Here is a 16,198-nt window from a genome sequence, read left to right on the forward strand (position 1 = left end):
CTATCCTCGCTGCTTTGATTTGACCCAAACGACACATTTCACTGTCGTCTCGATACTAATGACAAATAAGGCTAATTTTAACATCTTTCTTTATTATACACACACACAGAATGCTGGAGGAACTCAGCAGGTCAGGCAGCATTACGGAGAGGAATAATCAGTCAACACTTCAGGCTGAGACATTTTTTCAGGACTCCACCCCGTCCTGATGAAGGGTCTCAGCACAAAACTTCAACAGCTTCTTCATTTCCTCCAGTATTTTGGGTACATTCAACATCGCTCTGGATTTCCAGCATCTGCAGAATCCGTAGTACCCTCCCATCCATTCTGCTCTCCAATGTCCGCTTGCTGAAGGAATCAGGCCTGCAGTCCTCTGAGTCCTCTCATGCCAGTGGCCGGAGGTGGGGACAGCGTAAGCAGCGTGCGAGGAAGCGGAAGTGAGGCGGGTAGGCTGGAGTCCGTGCCAGGAAAAAAAGCAAGCCCTAGCCGGCTGCTCTCCTGTCCATTCTGCTCTCAAATGGACATTAAATTGGCCATATCTCTGGCAACGAAATACTCGGTGGAGTACAGAAATGGACGGAATCCCAGACGCTGCCATTCAGCTGATTATTTATGTAACAGATTCCCCCCCCCCCCCCAAGCCATCGGACTACCGACCTACTGCCCTCTGCTGTGCCTATTGTCTTGTTTATTATTGATTGTAACGCCTGCACTGTTCTGTGTACTTTATGCAGTCCTGGGTAGGTCTGTAGTCTAGTGTAGTTTTTGTGTTGGTTTACGTAGTTCAGTGTAGTTTTTGTACTGTTCATGTAAGCACCATGGTCCAGAAAAACATTGTCTCATTTTTACTGTGTACTGCACAAGCAGATATGGTCAAAAGGACAATAAAAAGCAACTTGAACTTGAACTTGACTTATACTGTCTCATTAAGTATTAGAAGTTGGTAATAAGCCTAGAAAATCCTGCAAATACTCAGCTGGCCAGGCAGCAGCTGTGGAGAGAGAGAAATGGTCAACGTTCCAGCTCAATAACTTACCCCCAGGAACCAGAACCTTTCATTCACTGTTTCCATCTCCAGACACTGCCTGATCTGCTGAATTTCCTCTGCAATTTCACTTTCTCAGCATCTGCAGAATCGTGCCTCTGTATACAAGACCATGTTGGTGGATGGCAAAGGCTGCCCAGGATTCAATATATTTTCACATCCACCACGCATTTGTCACATCTAGGAACAAGGTACCATTGTAGTGTCGCACTCTCTCAGCAACATACATAAAATGCTGGATGAACTCAATAGGAGAGGCTGCATTTGTGAAGAGGAATAAACTGTTGATGTTTCAGGAGGCCCTTCATTAGGTGTGGAAAGGAAGAGTGAAGAAGACAGAATAAGAAAGTGGAGGGAGGTGAGAAGGTGATAGGTGAGACCAGGTGAGTGGATGAGGGAATAGGTAGGACTGAAGAAGTAGGAATCTGATTGGAACAGAGTGGACCATAACAGAACAGGAAGGAGGAAGGGAACCAGAGAGAAGATGGGCAGGAGAGGGGTGAAGGGAACCAGAATGGAGGACGGAGAAATAGAGAAGAGGGGAGGGGAAGTAATTACTGGAAGTTGGGGAAAACAACATTCCTGCCAACAAGTTGGAGGCTATCCAGATGGCATACAAGGAAATGCAGCATGTCCCGATAACCCTCATCAATTTTTGTCGATGCTCAAAACAAAGCATCCTATCCAGATGCATCACAGTTCGGTATAACTGCTCTGCCTGAGACAGTAAGATATCTCAGAAAGTTGCAAAGGCCGTCCAGCCTATCATGGAAACCAGCTTGTGAGAAGCTAGCCATCAGGAGCTTACACCACAGACGACAGGTTGCTGCAGCTACTGTGCTGTACAAAATGCACACCAGCCACAGCCCTCAGACCTTCGTGCCATGCTGCCTTCATCTTATGAGAGACAGCGCGCCACACGATCAAGTTTATCTATGCCTGCTCTTGCTGTTTCTATGCCTGATACAAGAAACAACACACTTCCCTCACTGTGCTACCAGAAATTGGAACAGCCTTCCAGATGCTGTGGTCGGAAACATCTGTGACGATGGGGTCCAAGCCTTCAAGAGTCGAGTGTACAAACACCGATCATCTCTAGGAGGGAAGTCACATCCTTCTTCATAAGCTATCATGAAGGGGACCAGGATGGCAATGCTCGGTTGTTGGCAGGTAGGGTTAATACCTGACTTTCAAGACCACTCGTGAGTTTGTTCTGGCTGGACTTAGTCGTTAAACTGCTGGAGAACAGTGCAGAAAGAACCGGTGCCGTTTTCTCCCAGTAGGGATTAGTTTTTAGTTCCAAGTGCTCCTGTCCTGTTTTGTCACCCTGTAACCTTATCCTTCAAACTCTCTGAATTATGGAGGACAACATGTGTATGTTTCCAGCAGACTTTATCATGACTCCAGTATTTCTACTATTTTTTAATGCTTCTTAATTGTACATATGATTTTTTAAATGTTCTATCGCTGAGCAGTAGTGAACCATCTGATTGGCCTATCAGAATTCTGTTTGGGAACGAGTTGACTTGATCAGCATTTATGATTGGGCTATTGTTCACGATGAGAGCTGGATTAACCTAGCAGCAAAGGTAGCAGATGCTACGGGCCCTGCATTTGAGGGGGGGTGGGGTGGGGTGGGGTGGGGTGGGGTGTGTGTGTGTGTGTGTGTGTGTGTGTGTGTGTGTGTGTGTGTGTGTGTGTGTGTGTGTGTGTGTGTGTGTGTGTGTGTGTGTGTGCGCCCTTGTTGCAGTGAGCCTGCGATAAGGGATGCCCGACCCAGTTCATGATTCCTCTTTTTTCCCCCCGATTTTAGGTAGTCTGAACCAGCTCAGGAACATACAAGATTGGATTAGACCATGAGTTTCAACCTGTATTTCCCAATTGAAATGAGTTTCAATAAGCAACTAAACAGATAATTCTCAGAACACTGTTCCTAGTTGGTTACTGAGTGCATGTGGTCCACACAAACTCATAGCCACAACAGACACATAAATACGTTATTGTTCACTAGTCTTTGTTGATACCACTACTTAGCTTTTGTAACATAAACTATGTGTTTTTAAATGCATACTTCATTAATCTTTTTTCATGGTAGTGATAAAACGGTTGGCTCTTCTCATAATGGAAATTACTTGGGGCTGTTAGATTTACTGGCCAGGTTTGACCCTTTTCTGGCAGAGCATATAAATGCTCATGCAAACAAAGGAAGGGGACAGGAATCATACCTGTCTAAAACAACATGTGAGGAATTCATCAGTCTGATTGGATCCAGCATACCAGATCACATTATCGGTGAAGTGAAGAAATATAAGTATTATTCTATTTCATTGGATTCTGCTCCAGATGTATCTAATGTGGACCAGCTGGCTTTGACTGTGCGCTGTGTTTTGCCATCTGGACCAGTTGAAAGATTTGTGAAGATTTCGGATATGGAAGGTCATAGAGCTGAACAGCTCGCTCAAAGTTTACTTGACTTTTTAAAAGGAAAATGACATTGATATAAAAGACTGCCGTGGTCAAAGTTACGACAATGCCAGCAACATGAGTGGCAAGTATAGTGGCTTACAAACACAAACTAAAGAGCTGAATGAGTTTGCGGATTACATTCCATGTATTGCAGAGTCACTAAATTTGGTTGGAAAATGTGCTGCTGAATGTTGTCAAGAAGCATTAATTTTCTTTCAATTTGTAGACAGCCTGCACACATTTTTTTCTGCTTCTACTTATCAGTGGGATCTCCTTTCTGCTGCATTATCTGATGGTGGTGCTCATTTGCCCATTGTGAAAAGAATGTCAGGTACCAGGTGGTCAGCTCGTGAAGATGCAACAAAAGCACTTTTACACAGCTTTTCTGCAATAAAACAAGTCTTGGATGACATTTCAAATAACAATGATCAGAAGGCACAATATTGATAACAGGCTTGTGGACTACTTTCAACCATGAGGAAGTTGGAAAAAGGAATAATGGTCATATTGTGGGATTAAGTATTACAGCATTTTCAAATGACCAGTGCTTCTTTGCAATCTTCTGGCCAAGACCTGAACACAGCTTGTGCACTCTATGAATCCTTGCATGGATATATTCAAGCTATGCGGTCTCCTTTTTCAGACATTGAGCAAAAAGCCAACAATCTGACTAAGTGTGAAGATTATCAACAGCAAACTCAAAGAAAACACAAGCAAAATCACGCGTATGATAATTTCAGTGGTTCCAGCACTCTTGATCTACTTGTTGAATCTCAAACCCTTTCTCAGAAGTTTAAAAGCCAAACATTTCTTGCCATTATTGACAGCTTGGTTTCTGCCCTGTCAAAAAGGCAGAAAGCTTATCTAAAGGTGAATGGTGTTTTTGGATTCCTTCATCAGTTACAGTCATTTACACCTGAAGAGATCGTAAAGAGGTTATCAAACCTTATTAAATCATATCCGGAAGATCTGGAAGAAAGTCTTGATGAAGAATTTGTGTAGTTTATTGACTGTTGAAAACTGATCTTGCTTCTCATATTGGCGCCAAACAAGACTTTGTGGAGTTACAGTTGTACCGTTTGATAACTGACAATTCTTTGGAGTCATGTTTTCCAAATGTAGAAAATGCCTTGCGCATCTATTTGTCACTCATGGTTACCAACTGCAGTGGAGGACGCTCATTTTCAAAACTGAAAAGGATTAAAAATGAACTAAGGAGCACCATGAGTCAAAATAGATTGAACAAACTCACGCTAATGAGCATTGAACATGAACTTCTGCGTGAAATAGACATTTCCAGTATCAACAAATTTGCTCATGCTAAATCTAGAAAATGTAACTTTTAATTTGTACTTTTGTTACTTCTGACACCTGAAATTGATACCTACATGTAAGTAATACTATTACTGAAGTGTCGGACATTTGTTGTATTATCTGTCTGTGTAGCAAATGAAAAAATTGAATTACTTTACTATGCAAGTAAATAATTTATGTTTTAATACTTATGTGCATTTTTAAATTTAGGGCCCCTTTATAACATATGCTACAGGCCCTGCACTAGCTTAATCTGGCCCAGTTCACGTTTGCACTTACTTAAAAAAAAGCCTCCTTCTTCACTGACTCCATCTACACTTCCCACTACCTTGAAAGGGTCCTGACCCAAAACAGCAACAGTTTATTCCCCTTAACTCAGCCTGACCTGCTGAGCTCCTCCACCATTTTCTGTGTGTTGTTCTGTATTTCCAGCATCTACAGATTGCTTGTTTATGACTGAACAATCTAATCAGGTAACCTAATCTAAATAAGGGGCTTTCCAGTTGTTTTTCCTGTATAGAGAGGACGTGGAGATGTTTCTAGTTAAAGTTTTCTTTTCCTTCCCTTCTTTACATCTCCATAGCTAGGACAGTAGAGATGCCAGGCAGGATAGATGAATGCGGGATGTTCGAAGGCAGGGAGACCTCCAGTGTCCTTAATGACCTCAACTGCGAGGTGCATCAGGCTGCAGTTTCTAACAATCCGCATTAAGGAGTTGGAGCTGGAACTGGATGAACTCTAGATCATTCAGGAGGCTGATAGATAGGACATATAGAGAGGCAGTTACACCCAAGGTGCAGGACACAGGAAACTAGTTTAGTCAGGAAGGGGAAAGGGTTTAGGGAACCAAATGCAGAGTACCCCTGTGACATCCTCCTCAACAACAGGTATATCATTTTGGATACTGAGGGGGTGAAGTCATGAAGTTGCTCCATCAAATAATGAGGAGAATCCTAATGAATTCTATAGATATGTTAAGATTAAAAGGATTGCAAGGGACAAAATTGGTCCTCTGGAAGACCAGAATGATAATCTGTGTGTGTAGTCAAAATAGATGGGGGAGATCTTAAATGAATTATTTACTCAGGAGATGGACAGAGTCCACAGAAGTAAGGCAAAGAATCATCAACTTCACGGATCTGTACACATTACAGAGGAGGAGGTGTTTGCTACCCTGAGGCAAATCAGGGTGGATAAATCCCCAGGGCCTGACAAAGTATTCTCTCAAACTCTATAGGAGGCAAGTGCAGAAATTGTTGGGGCCCTAGCAGAGATATTTAAACCATCCTTAGCGATGGGAGGTACCAGAGGATTAGAGGATAGCCAATGTTTTTCCGCTATTTAAAAAAGGATCGAAGCAGAAACCAGTAAATTATAGGCTGGTGAGTCTGACATCAGTCGTAGGAAAGTTATTGAAAAGTATTCTATGAGACTGGAAATATAAGTATTTGGCTAGACAGCAATGGTAGGTCATGTCTAACCAATCTTATATAGTTTTTCGAGGAAGTTACCAGGAAAGTGGATAAAGGCAGTGGATGTTGTCTACATGGATATGACAAGGTCCCGCATGGAAAGCCGGTCAAGAAATTTCAGTCGCTTGGCATTCAGGATAAGGTAGTAAATTGGATTAGACAGTGGCTTTGTGGAGAAGCCAGTGACTGGCGGTACAGGGTTGCCTCTCTGACTGGAGGCTTGTAACTAGTGCAGTGCCTCAGGGATCAGTACTGGGTTCTTTTTTGTTTGGCATCTATATCTCTATGAACTGGATGATAATGTGATTAACTGGATCAGCAAATTTGCAAATGACACCAAGATTGTGCGTACAGTTACCAGTGAGAAAGGCTATCATGGCTTGCAGAAGGATCTGCATCAGCTGGAAAAATGGAAGAGGGAATTTAATGCAAACAAGTATGAGGTTTTGCACATTGGTAGGACCGGCCAGGGTAGGTATTACACAGTGAATGGTCAGGCAACTGAGAAGTGTGGTAGAACAAGGAGACCTGGGAATACAGCACCATAATTCATTGAAAGGTATCACAGGTAAATAGAGTTGTAATGAAAGCTTTTGGAACATTGACCTTCATAAATCAAAGTATCGTATACAGGAGATGGGATGTTATGTTGAAGTTGTGTAAGACATTGGTGAGGCCTAATTTGGAGTATTGTGTGCAGTTTTGGTCACCTACCTGCAGGAAAGATGTAAATAAGGTTGAACGAGTACAGAGAAAATTCACAAGAATATTGCTAGGACTGGAAGACCTGAGTTATAAAGAAAGATTGAATAGGTTAGGACTGTATTATTTAGAATGTAGAAGATTTGAGAGAAGGTTTGATAGAGGTATACAGAATTATGAGGGGTATAGAGAGAGTAAATGGACATCGGCTTTTTCCACTGAGGTTGTTTGGACTACAACTGGACGTCATGGATTAAGGGTGAAAGGTTAAAAGTTTAAGGGGAACAGGAGGGAAAACTTCTTCACTCAGTGTATCGTGAAAGGGTGAAATGAGCTGCCAGTACAAGTGGTCTGTGAGAACTTGATTTCAACATTTGGATAGTAAGGATATGGAGGGCTAAGGTCCCGGTGTAGTCAAGGGGAGTAGGCAGTTTAAATGGTTTTGGCATGAACTAGATGGGCCAAAGGATCTGCTTTGGTGTAGTACTATTCTATGACTCTAAATTTGGTCATCTTGGACCAGCTGGCACAGCCTCAGAGTAGAAGTACACCCCTTTAGAACAGAAATGAGGACGAATTTCTTTATCCAGAAGATGGTGAATCTGTAGAATTTGTTGCCATAGACAGATATGGAGGCCAAGGCACTGGGTATATTTAAAGCAGAGGCTGATAGGTTCTTGATTAGTAAGGGTGTCAAAGGTTACGAGGAGAAGGCAGAAGAATGGGGTTTAGAGGGAAAATATATAAGTCATGATGGAATGGTAGAGCAGACTTGATGGGCTGAATGGTTTTATGGTGCTTCAATGTCTATGGGTATTTGCCCCCCTCCTTTCAGATGCAACCCACCCCCAAAAGGATCTCAATGGTCCAAATGCCAAAGAATTACTTTGTTTATCGAAATATGTCACACTGAACTTCCTATGATCCGGATACTAAAGAAAACCTTCTCCTTTTCATAGAAACCTTGAATTTATTCCAATACACAAGAGACAGGAAAGATTCCCAGTTGTTTTATTAAGATGCTTTGAAAAAGACCAGAACCTGCGACCAAAAATAACTAAAATAAATACTTGAAGTGACAGCAAACTTTCCCTCTCACTCCAAAATGGAGGTTTATGAAGAAAATATTGTGCTCACCCTCACAAACATTGATCGGTACAGCACAGAAACAAGCCCTTCAGCCCATCCTTGCCCATACTAAACTACCGATTCTGTCCAGTCGCATCCGACTACATACCCCTACCATCCATGTACCTGTCCACATTTTTCTTAAATGTTGAAATCAAGCTCGCATGCATTACTTATGCCAGCAACTCGTTCCACACTCTCATCACCCAGTGAGTGAAGAAGTTTCCCCTCATGTTCACCTTAAACTTTTCACCTTTCACCCTTAATCCATGACCACTGATTATAGTCCCACCCAACTTCAGTGGAAAAAGCATGCTTGTATTTACCCTATACCCTCATAATTTTGTACATCTCTTTCAAATCTCCTTTCGATCTTCTATGTTCTGAGCAGTGCAGTCCTAACCTATTCAATCTTTCCCTATAACTCAGGTCCTCCAGACCCGGCAATGTCATTGTAAATCTTCTCTGAACTCTTCCAACCTTATTTACACCTTATCTGTAGTTAGGTGACCAAAACTGCACACAATACTCCAAATTAGGCCTCACCATTGTCTTATACAACTTCAACATAATCTCCTGTACACAATACTTTGATTTATGAAGGCCAATGTGCCAAAAGCTTTAAAACACTATCTACCACTTTCAATGAATGATGAACCTGTATTACCAGACTTTTTTGTTCTACTGCACTCCTCAGTGCCCTACTGTGTAAGACTTACCCTGGTCGGTCCTACTGAAGTACAATACTTCGAATTTATCTGGATTAAATTTTATCTGCCATTTCTCAAGTGCCTGTCCAGGGACGGGTAGCACCTCTGGTGTCGTGTCCACTCTGGGGCAGCTCACTCACCTTTGGTCCCCACTGGACACTCAGCTCTCACCTGTGGTTCCAAGTTGTTGTTTCCATGAGACAGCAGCCACACCCCAATACACCGCTTCAACAGTCTTGAGGAGGGTAGCCGATGGGCCTCAAACCTCGGTGAGATAGGGGCATACTCATGCTAGCATAGGAAATCAGCTCCGGTGGACTGGGCAGATGAGATCCAATGGCCAGGAAGATGGCTCAGCAACGCTCCATGGAGAGTGACATGGCACAGAAAAAGTCATGGTCGTCCATATCTGCTCGTACCACTAGACAAAGACTTCCGAGATCAAAGGAGTAGGATGGCTTTTCCACAAAAACATTCCCACACAGGTTTGCTGCACTCATCGGATACAACAGACAACCAATCTTCTGTCAGTACGTGATCCATACCGCCCGGCAGCCTTTCAACCTGCCCCAACCTGCCTTACAACCTGCCCCACGCAACCTTTCCCTCTCTCACCTTAACTGCATGTGCTCTGGTACTTGCCATTTCTACCCCGAGGAAGAGATTCTGACTAACTACCCTAAGTAGACTTAACTTAATCTTATAAACACTCTTCCTCGCTCCCCCCCCCACCCACACCAACCACTTCACAGAAAGATCCTCTCCACTCCAAGAGGATATGCATAAGACCATATGTACACTGTACACAACCTTGAGATTCAGCTTGCATGCAGCCACAAGAGAAACACAAAAGAACCCCACACAACAAAGACAGTCAAACAACCAGTTCAGTGACGAAGCAAGTAAACCTCATGGACTAGTGATCTGAACACAGTTTCCAATTGCGCAAGTAATAGAAAAAGAAAGTAAACAAAACACATGGAACATGAATGGCAGAATCCCGAACTTGAGTCCACAGCTATGAACCCAGTTCAACACAGAGGTGAGTGAAGTGAACGGCAGAGTCCCCAAACATGAGCCCACAGCTATTCAGCGCTAAGGTGAGAGAATAGCAGCATCCTCGAACGTGAATCCACTGCTCAGCGCTGACATGGGTGAAGCCTTCCAGGAGCCCAATGGCTGCAGGGCACCAATTGCTCTTGAACCTAGCAGCATTAGGCCCAAGGCTCCTGTACCCCACTCCATTAGCCTTGTTGGGTTTCTGCAAATTTTCTGATCCTTATGGATTTTTTGGGGAACGGCTGAGGAGTTTTATTGTTAATGATTGTTTATTTCAAAGTTTAACCAAATACTAAACAAAGTGAAAAGCCAAGTAACAAAGTAGAGATTCAATGAAAAGCAAAAGATGGAGAAAGCAAAAAGAAAGAAAAGATGGTGCCTCTGAAAAATCCAACGCCTTTATACTCGAGACTACAGAAAATGCATTGGACAATAAGAGAAATGATGGGTGCAGAATTACGTCTCATGGGTAATGTGTGAACGCTTAGCCAATGAAAAATGTGAATGGTGATAAACCATTATGAAGATGCTATACCATTTTCTGCTTGTAAATGCAGACAAACCACCACTTACTGTGTGGAGAGGAATCTGAAAACACACTCAACGATTCAGGAACAGCTTCTTCCCATCGCTATCAGACTTCTGAATGGACAAAGAACTCCTGAACACTACCTCACTATTTTTTCTCTTTTTGCATTACAGTCTTTTGCTCATTGGTGTTGCTCATTCTTTTTTTTGGGAATAGATTATTTTTTGTCAATTCTATTGTATTTCTTTTTTTTTTGTGAATGCCTGCGAGAAAATGATTCTCAAGATAGTATATGGTAACGTGTGTACTTTACAGACTTTGAACTTTGAGTGGGGCTTGGGGGTGCTGGATGATGCATGCCCTGGACCCGGAGGAGAATTCCCTGTAGATGCAGCAGAGTCAGATGGTGAGCTGTCGATGGACGGGGGAGGAAGAGAAGATTCTTGAGGATGAAGAACAGGGGAGGTGAGGGGACTGTCTACAGGAGGAAGTGATGGGGAGATGGACTGCATGTGGGTAGTGGGTAGAGAGGTAGCTGCCTCTGAGTGACATGAAAGGTGAGGGAGCAGGCTGCAGGGTTCAACGTTCAAAATAAATTTATTATCGTTTGTTCAAAAATTACAGATTATGACTAAACTACAACTTTAGTCTTACATTAATTCACCTAATATCTTATAGAAAGAATTTTAAAAAGCAGTGGTTTCCAACAGGCACATTCAGGATGCAATAGTTCTAAGTCAAGGGAAGGGAGGTAATGTGCAAGCACTGATAGTTGGAAGATTGTCCTAAAGCCACCTCCATGACTGAGGTGAGCCCTGACACACACTGAACTAAACCTGGTGACCAAAAGGGCAACCTCCATTCGTCTTGGGTTTCAAGAATCATGTCAAAAACAACAGCTGCCACCAAAAGATGGAAAAAAAAGGTCTTGCTGCTTAATTGCAATTTTATCCAAACAGCTTCCTTGCTAATTCATTAGAAACAACACGAGAATCCGGGGAAGGAAATGGCAAGCAGATGGTAGGGTTCAGTAGTACAATAAAAATAAACAGGAGAGATGTCAATGAAAAATTCTGAATGTATTATTCAAACACATCTTCGGTTATCAGCACACCAACGCAACTAACAGGTTTACAAACCTGTTGCTTGAGCATCTGTTCACTGACAATAAACCCAACTGTCCTCCCTACGTGGAAGGCATGACAGTGGCTTTTTTTCATTACGAGTCCAAGGAGATTTGGTGTGTCACCAAAACCACTAAATTTCTACAGATGTACCATGGAGAACATTCTGACTGGTAGCATCACCGTCTGGTACGGAGGGGCCACTGACCAGGATCGGGAAAAGATGCAGAGGGTTGCAAACTCAGTCAGCTGCATCATGGGCACTGGCCTCCCCAGCATCAAGGACATCTTCAAAAGGTGATGCCTCAAGAAGGTGGCATCACTCACTCAGGACAGGCCCTCTTGTCATCACAATCATCAGGGAGAAGGTACAGGTCTGAAGACACTCAATACTTTTAGGAACAGCTCCTCCCCTCCGCCATCAGATTTCTGAACAGACAATGAACACCACCTCACTATTTTGCTCTCTTTACTGCACTGGTTGTTTTGTTTACATGTACTTACTGTGATTTATAGTGATTTTAATGTGTTCTTGCTGAAAAATAACACATTTCACAAAAATGGTTGTGATAAAAAATACTGATTCTGAAGAAGGGCCCAAAATGTCAACCATTTAATCATTTCCATCAACGCTGCCTGACCTGCTGAGTTCCTCCAGAATTTTGCACATGTTGCTCTGGATTTCCAGCATCTGTAGAATCTCGTGTTTAAACTTCAAAAGTTTGAAGTACATTTATTATCAAAGTGCATACTTTATACAACTTTGAGATTTGTCTCCTTACAGGCAACCATGAAACAAAGAAACACAAGAGAACCCATTTAGAACAAATGAAGACTGCCAAACGCCCAATGTTTAGAAAAAAAACACATTAGGGGCAAAGTTAAAAATGGCACCGGAGGGCAACATCTCCCAGCTCATCAGTGAAACAGTTCACTTCTTCCTCTTCCAATGACTGGGGTCCTGTCAGGTCTTTGATCCACAGTGGTTCTGCATGGCAGCCTTCCCGTTCTTAAGCTCACCTATCAGACACGTCTTTGTTATGTTCAGGTTCGGCCTGAAGTCGGGTGCCTTTGGGGTGCAGCCTTGCATGGCCCTTTGATCACAAATTCTTGCTGGTGTTGCAAACTGAAGTGTACCAGGAGCAGGAACATCGAAGACAGCGAGAGTGGCTGTCACAGGCCTCTGTACTTGATGAGCAATTGCTTTCTCTTTCTCTCTCACACTGTTGAATGAGAGTTTGGTGCCGATTCTCAAGTTGGGGAACTTCAAATAAAAAAATGAAGCTTCAGATTGACTGTAACATCGAAACCTGATTGCCTGTGGAAGGAGTAACATCCGTCTCGTGAGAGCGGGGAGAGGCTGTTGAAATATTGGAGTGAACATTATTTTTCTGTCATTCATTCTTTAGATTCTTCCCTCTGTTTCAAGGATGGCTGAAGAGAGTAAGAATTTCGGGTTGTATATTGTAGATATTAAATGGAACAATTGAAAATAACAAAGCAATAAAGGTAAAAGCAAATAACATTCAGAATTGAAGTTTACAATGCCAGACATCTCTGCAACCAATTCAGAAGTCCACATAAACTGATTAAGAAGGCCTTGGTCCAGCAGAGAGTCAAGCAAACTCTGCAAGCAGCGAGTCAAACCGGCCCATCTTTCACCTCTGACCGCGACACCCCCACCATTTCAATCTGGTCTGGCATTTAAATCAGGTCTTTCCTCATCCTCGGGCTCTGATGCCTCAACAAGGCCAATACCTGACCTTACCAATCTGGCTCAGCTCTCAGATCAATCAAACCTCGGATTGCTCCTCGCCTTGGCTCTGCCACATCGAATTGCCTCCAAGTCTGCTCCAACAACTTGGTTATGATTCTACAGCCTACAGACTCACTTTCAATGACTCTTTACAACTCATGTTCTCAGTATTGTTTCCTAATTTGCAGTTTGTCTTCTTTTGCACATTGGCTGTTTGTCAGACTTTGTCTATGTATATAGTTTTTGCAAATACTATTCCTGAAAGAAAACGAACCTCAAGGCAGATGATGGTAATATACATGTACTTTGAACATTGAACTGTGCCCTGCAGCCTGCTCCCTCACCTTTCATGTCACTCAGAGGCAGCTACCTCTCTACCCACTACCCACATGCAGTCCATCTCCCCATCACTTCCTCCTGCAGATGGTCCCCTCACCTCCCCTGTTCTTCACCCTCAAGAATCTTCTCTTCCTCCCCCGTCCATCGACAGCTCGCCATCTGACTCTGCTGCATCCACAGGGAATTCTCCTCCGGGTCCAGGGCATGCATCATCCAGCACCCCCGAGCCCCACTCAAAGTTCAAAGTCTGTAAAGTACACACGTTACCATATACTATCTTGAGAATCATTTTCTTGCAGGCATTCACAAGAAAAAAAGAAATACAATAGAATTTACAAAAAATAATCTATTCCAAAATAAAAGAATGAACAACACCAATGTGCACAAGACTGTAATGCAAAAAGAGAGCGGAATAGTGAGGTAATGTTCATGAGTTCTTTGTCCCTTCAGAAGCCTGATGGTGGAGGGGAAGGAGCTGCTCCTGAATCATCAGATTCCTTCCTGACAGTAGCAATGAGAAGAGGGCACATTCTGGATGATGGGAGTCCTTAATGATGGATGTTGCCTTTTTGAGAGCTGCTGCTAACAAATTTCACGTCACATGCCAGCGATAATAAACCTGATTCTGATTCACCAAAGCTCTACCGACCGTCACTTAGGCATGACCTCATTGATCCCCGACCCCAGATCACTTTGACCCCTGACACGTCCCTGGGCCAGGATCTTGATGTCACTGAACCCCTGATCCTTTTGAACACTTTACTCCATTATGCTTGTCCGTGACCTCTGATCCTAATGACCATTATCCCTTTGACCAATGACCCCTGACCCATTTGACCCCGTTACTCCCCCCTATTATGCTGAATCCCTACCGTAATGACCGTCTGATCCATAACCCCGAATGACCTAGATCCCCTGGACCCCTGACCACCACCTCACCTTGCGCTGGGCCCGCCGCCACCTCTGGTACATCAGCTGGCGCCGCTGCTTGTTCTTGATCTCGGACACGCTGAAGCGGGCGGGGAACTGCGGCTCGGCCGAGGCCGGAGCCGGGGCAGGGGGCGCGGCCGAGGCCGGGGCCTCCACCCGCCGCCGTTTCTCCCCTCGCTCTTTCGGCCCCATCGTCCCGCCGCGCCGGCTCGTGGCCACTCTCCGTGCGCACCCGCTTCCGCTTCCGCTTCCGTGGGCGGGCGAGTGACGTCACGCGCCGCTCTGCCGCGCCACCTGGCGGCGCGCCGGCTGGGCCTAGAGCGCAGGCGCAGAACTCCTCCGCAACTACACGTGCACTTACAAATAAGTTTGTATATAGTCACACTTTGGTATGCACGCACACACACCAAAAAGACTTTGTACCTCAAAGACTGAATCTAATCCCTGTCGACCTCTGACTAACAGGTTTTTGATTGGAAGGGAGTTCGTGTTACCATGCGAAAGGTGTAAAGAAAAAATGTCAGTCCCGAACGAAAGGCAAAGAGTTGATGGGCTGAACGGCCTGACTCTGCTCCTGTATCTGATGGAATCGTGGAACAGGTTCTGTCATCACAGAGGTACAGCATGGTACCAAGTCACTGACTCTGAGCACTCATTGCAGGGAGGTGGCACCACCCCCCCCAACCCCATATCCCCCCCCACGTCGACCTCCAAGGGTGTATGTATACAGGACATTTGATTATGAAAGAACACAACAATTTATTCGATCACATGTTGGAACTATTTGCACACACATTGTCTTATGCAGAAAATGTGACATTAAAATATGTTCTATTGTATTATCATGGAGTTGTTTTTTTATTCTATTACAACTTTAAGCAAGTCTACAGGGAGTTTGGCCTCATCACGTAGGACATCAATGGAGTAGCTCCTTAGCAGCTAGCCAGCTAGTTTAAATAATGTTAGGGATGTTAAAGAAAGAATGACACCTGTTAAATTCACCTCAACATGTCTTTTACAGTAACAACACCACAGGCAGTAGAAAAGTGACTGTTACAAACAGTGCAGTGAGCAACACTGTCATTATTTTTGACCCCTATTAGGCAGGGGTACTCTTTAGTGTAGTCTGGGGTGAAGTACGTTTTATATTTCTTTTTTTGGAACACTCTGCCATGGCGCTGCAGGACAGTAAACTGAACTGATGGACAATGAAAGAGAGAGAGAGGTCGACTGTAAAGCCCGCCCACAGAGAAAACTGATAGGTCTACTTAGCACAAAGGGAGACCAATCAGGATTTACTCTCATTCTCATTCTCTCTCACTCCCTCTCTGTCCCTCTTCCTCTTCCTCTCCTCCTCCCTCTCTCTCCCTCTCACTCGCTCTCAAAAAAATACATTTCCAGGATATTGTATATAATTTGCAGATGTCAGGGAGCCGCTATCAATATGCGGGAGACTCCCAGAACTTTTGGGAGAGGTGGGATGTCTGCTAATCCCACCCAGACTTGATGGGCTGAATGGCCTAATTCTATTTCTATATCTTATGCATTGCAGGTGCTTGGAAATTTGGAGCAATACACAAAAAACCCTGGAGGAACTAAGATGGCCAGACTTTATTTATTTATT

At 43.8% G+C, this 16,198-nt stretch overlaps 1 protein-coding gene across 1 annotated transcript in view; it reads right to left on the reverse strand.

Annotated features, from left to right (window-relative positions):
* rpf1 (ribosome production factor 1 homolog) overlaps nucleotides 1-14,821 on the reverse strand; it is a 41,359-nt gene extending 26,538 nt beyond the window's left edge. Inside the window, exon 1 of the mRNA XM_059983743.1 lies at nucleotides 14,584-14,821. Within this exon, the coding sequence (XP_059839726.1) occupies nucleotides 14,584-14,766 (183 nt within the window). The 5' untranslated portion in view covers nucleotides 14,767-14,821. The remainder of the gene's footprint in view (nucleotides 1-14,583) is intronic.
* Between the last annotated feature and the right edge of the window lie 1,377 nt (nucleotides 14,822-16,198).

This window comes from Hypanus sabinus, chromosome 11 (genome assembly GCF_030144855.1).
Source record: "Hypanus sabinus isolate sHypSab1 chromosome 11, sHypSab1.hap1, whole genome shotgun sequence".
Classification (NCBI taxonomy): domain Eukaryota; kingdom Metazoa; phylum Chordata; class Chondrichthyes; order Myliobatiformes; family Dasyatidae; genus Hypanus; species Hypanus sabinus.